We start from the raw sequence: 4,526 nt of genomic DNA, 5'->3' as shown, positions 1-4,526 counted from the left end.
GGCATTTCTAGATATGGAAATAATTGTCTAAATAGATACATAAACTGTAAAACTATAAACATGTTTTCTCTTTTGTTCAAATATTTATCATATTTATTCATGTGGGTGTATGTGCTATGAATGTAGGCATGAATGTATGTACTTACACTGCTGAAACACATCTGTGGATCCTTAAGATTAACTCAGGTCATCTGGCTTGGCAACAAGTGACTTCAACTGCTATGCCATCACATTGTCCCATGTGATTAATCTTTTATCTTGTAAGTTGTCATAACAGATAGAGAATGATAACTCACAATTATAAAATATTTATGGATAAAGGAAAATTTTTATTGTTGAACTCTCATGTTCACTTCAAGAGAAGTTGGAGGCTAGAGGTCACCAAGGATTATGAAAACAAAAGGCTTGCCAACTGCATTGTCCTATTTCATGTGCAGAATGGGAAACTTTCCAAGGCAGAAAAGATTCTTGTGAGTGTATATAAGCCACACTGAGGTGAATCATCTCAGCAACACTGTCCATAGCAAAAACAACAAAGTAAGAATTTCAGATTCTGGGGAAAATTAGAGGAAACATCATCGAAAAGGCAAGATCTGCTTTATTAGGTTATTCTTGTGGCATGAGTACATCACAAACTGTTGTAGTTTCAGTTTTCATTTCAATTACTAATTTAAAGTTTGGTTTATGTTTGTTTATAGTGCCACAATTTTTTTAAATCTTGCATGAGTTTTTCCTAATTGTTGTGCTTGACAAAAATATTATAGTTTCTCATTCCTACTGGTCCTTGAGATGGTTGGAAACATAAAGCTGTTTTATACGCTCACAACAAATGATCTCTTAGGGTAACCTTAAAAGTTTCAAGTTTCTCAACACAGAAAAACATTGTACTCATAGGCCACTAAACTTATTCTAATGATATCTGATTACCTTTTTATTTTTAGATGCTCTATTTTCTCAAGATACAGAAAATACATTAGAGAAGTAGTTATCGGAACTTAGAGTAAGATGGCAATGATAGAGAGTAGGTTAATCATAATTCACTGAGAATTTATCAATTGAAAAAGATATGTGAAACTACCATTGATAGTCAAAGGGCTAAGTATTCTCAATTTTGAACACCATAGAATTAACTTCATGTAAATCTGAACTTTATTACTACTTATTTGTATTTGAATAACAAACTATCTTGTTTTTGAAATGACATTAATTTTCTTGGACTTTTCGAAATCAAAATTCCTATCATTTATGTCACAATCTGGACATAATATTGGGGATTGGGAATCAGAGCGATATCATTTTACACTACAGTTTTACTACTTTATAGAGCTGATTCCAACTTAAAATCAACATTATTGCTATTGTATAATGTTTCAAGTACTTACAAAGAAATCAGAAAATACCTCCTAATTTGTTGATATTTTAATCTTACAATTTCAAACCTAAATGTAATATCGATGTTAAGATTCAGAAAGAAAGAAATAAAGGGAAAAAGGAAAGGAAGGAGGAAAGGGAAAAAAGAAGAAGAAAGATAGGCAGAGAAAGCAACTTTCATAAATTATTCAAACTTTTATATGAAATCTCACCATTTAAACTTGAAAGTCTGCATGTACAGAGCAATAAGTAACACCCTTCAAGACTAAGGTTACATAATTGTTCAGACATACACTTCAATGAATAATTCTAATATTGGATCAAGGAATGATATAATGCTAAAAACACGTCTTGAGCACATGAATTCTCAATTTATTTGATGAAGAATTTTTAACATACATTTTAATAGAATTCACTTCTGTATCTTCTGGCATAGGCAAAACTAGATTTTTGCCTGGGGATATTCTGTTCATGCTTAAAATATGTCAATGGATTTATTTTCATTCTGTTATTGTGACAGTCAACTGAAGAGGCTATAAAATTATCTCAGATATTCACTGAAAACGTTCCTAAATTCCTGACAAAGAGATTTAAGTCTTGGAAAATGTAAACAGAACATTTCCTACTGATATTTTTAAACAATATACTCATTTACATACCTACATCAATTACCTGTCAGGTGTGTAAGGTTTTTCCTATATTTAGGAATATTCCCTGATTAGAAAGCCTATATAAACATAAAAGAGTTGTGTTAATTTTGACCAGGTACAAAACTAAGATATAATCTGCCTTTTTTTCTGCTTACTTGACTTGTAACATTTGGTTATTGTTTCTATTCTTAGTTAGGCTCTGTCTCTCACAACTACTGGAGCACAGATTACTATATGGAAGAAACAAACCAGAGTCTGGTGCCTGAGTTTATTTTTCAGGGACTTTGTAACTCAAGAGAATTGCAGATCTTCCTCCTGCTGCCATTTTCCACCCTCTACCTGATGACTATGGTAGGCAACCTCTTTGTGGTGATTTTAATCATCACTGATCACCATCTCCATTCTCCCATGTACTTTTTTCTAGCCAATCTCTCATTTGTTGACTTATGCCTTTCCTCAGTTACTACCCCCAAAATGATCACAGACCTCATACAAGAAAATAAAACAATTTCCTTTGGGGGCTGCATGAGCCAGATCCTCTGCGTGCATTTCTTTGCAGGGGGTGAGATGGTTCTTCTTGTAACAATGGCCTATGACCGCTATGTGGCCATCTGCAGGCCACTCCACTACACCAGCATCATGGACAGACAGAAGTGCATCTGGCTGGTTGTGATATCATGGATCATTGGATTTGTACATGGCATTAGTCAACTGATCCTGATTTTGGAGCTACCTTTTTGTGGACCTAGAGTGATAGACAGCTTTTTCTGTGATATTCCTTTGGTGATGAAATTAGCCTGCATCAATACTGATATTCTGGGAATTATGATAAATGCTGACAGTGGTATTTTAGCAACAACTTGCTTCCTTCTCTTGCTGATATCTTACACTTACATTCTAATAACTGTTCGGCTTCACTCTAAAGATGGCTCATCAAAGGCACTCTCTACCTGCACCTCCCATATCATAGTAGTTGTACTGTTCTTTGCTCCTGTCATTTTCATCTATCTGTGGCCAGTCAGTATCACTTGGGTGGACAAATTTCTTGCTGTATTTTACTCAGTCATCACACCTCTCTTAAATCCAGCCATCTTTACACTAAGAAATAAAGATATCAAGAATGCCATGAAAAAGCTGATTAATCACATGTCAGTTTTGGAATAATTTTTAGACATCTTATGTAATCAGCAAATTCATTGTGTATCTACCATTTTATCAACATTTCTGGTTGAAATTGAGTTTTAGCTTGTCTAGGGAATTAGAATTTTCAATTAGCATATTTCTTATTAAAAGTACAATTAGAAAAATATATTCAATATTTCAAGTTTTCCACTTTGAATCTGTGCTCTGCATAGCATACTTTTATATATTGAAAATTAGAAGATGTTAATAAAGTTTCAATATAATGATTACATATTACTACACAGTATCTGTGTTCCCAAAATTGTGCAAGTCACTTCAGCTAGATTGCTATTAAGAAAATCTTCTTTATATTACTTATTAATCTTACCATCTTTTAAAATATGGTATTATATGCCAACACTAATTTTCTCTTTGTAACAAAAGATATTGAAGATATTTGTGAAGACTACATCTACATAGAAACCAAAATACTACACAAATAAATTATGCTAATGGCCTCATATTAATATAATATCTCTCAGTTTTCAACTCTTAACTATTCATATGAATACAAAATTTTCCTATGTTGTCTTCCTTACCTAATGGGACAATTTGTTTATAATGTTTGAATATACTTACTTCAGTTGACAAATTCTTTGGAAGATCATGAGTTTATATCATATAATGAAATATCATAACTGTCAAGGCCAGTTACATAAATATTGTATGCCCTCTATAATATGACATTCATAGTAATTCATGTTTTATACCATTTGGTGTAGTGTGTCATTTGCTGGGATATATATATATATATATATATATATATATATATATATATATTTATAATAGCTTGAGGGCTAAACAGATATGAATATTTTAACTTCTTTTTTATCATGTCAATATTTCATGATCTAATGGTAAAAAAATAAACCAGTAGGATATTCTAATAAATTAAAAAGGTTGTCAGAAAATTAATTATCTAACTAAACCACACAAACACCTATACCATGTTTTCTTGAAATTGCATAATTGCAGGTAAGCTTCACTCGTGTCTGGTCACAGACTTTGATGTGTACATATGTATATGTTCTGTTGTCTTTACAGAAGAAATTATCCCCACTGTGTTTATAAATTTAACTCTCAAAAATCTTGTCACCACATTTTTATTAAATATGTTCTTTGACATTATCTGCAATGACATGACTATCTGATATAGTCCCTGACCTCTTAATTCCCTCCCATTTTATTAACCCATTCCCCATACACAGAGAGACAGAGAGACAGACACATACACACACACTCTCACACACATATGCATGGAGGTCAGACGAGGACATCATTGCTTGCAACCAAAGACACCAGTCATTGAAAACACAGAGCCAA

General features: G+C 32.5%; 1 protein-coding gene across 1 annotated transcript; it reads left to right on the top strand.

Moving 5' to 3' along the window:
- Positions 1 to 2,255: 2,255 nt before the first annotated feature.
- LOC142844307 (olfactory receptor 4K3-like) lies at positions 2,256 to 3,185 on the top strand. Its single transcript, XM_075962640.1, has one exon. The coding sequence runs from the start codon at positions 2,256 to 2,258 to the stop codon at positions 3,183 to 3,185; it is 930 nt and encodes a 309-aa protein (XP_075818755.1).
- Positions 3,186 to 4,526: the final 1,341 nt, after the last annotated feature.

This window comes from Microtus pennsylvanicus, chromosome 2 (genome assembly GCF_037038515.1).
Source record: "Microtus pennsylvanicus isolate mMicPen1 chromosome 2, mMicPen1.hap1, whole genome shotgun sequence".
In the NCBI taxonomy this organism is placed as follows: Eukaryota; Metazoa; Chordata; class Mammalia; order Rodentia; family Cricetidae; genus Microtus; species Microtus pennsylvanicus.
The sequence above is the reverse complement of the archived record's forward strand: the minus strand, read 5'-3'. Positions and strand labels throughout refer to the sequence as shown.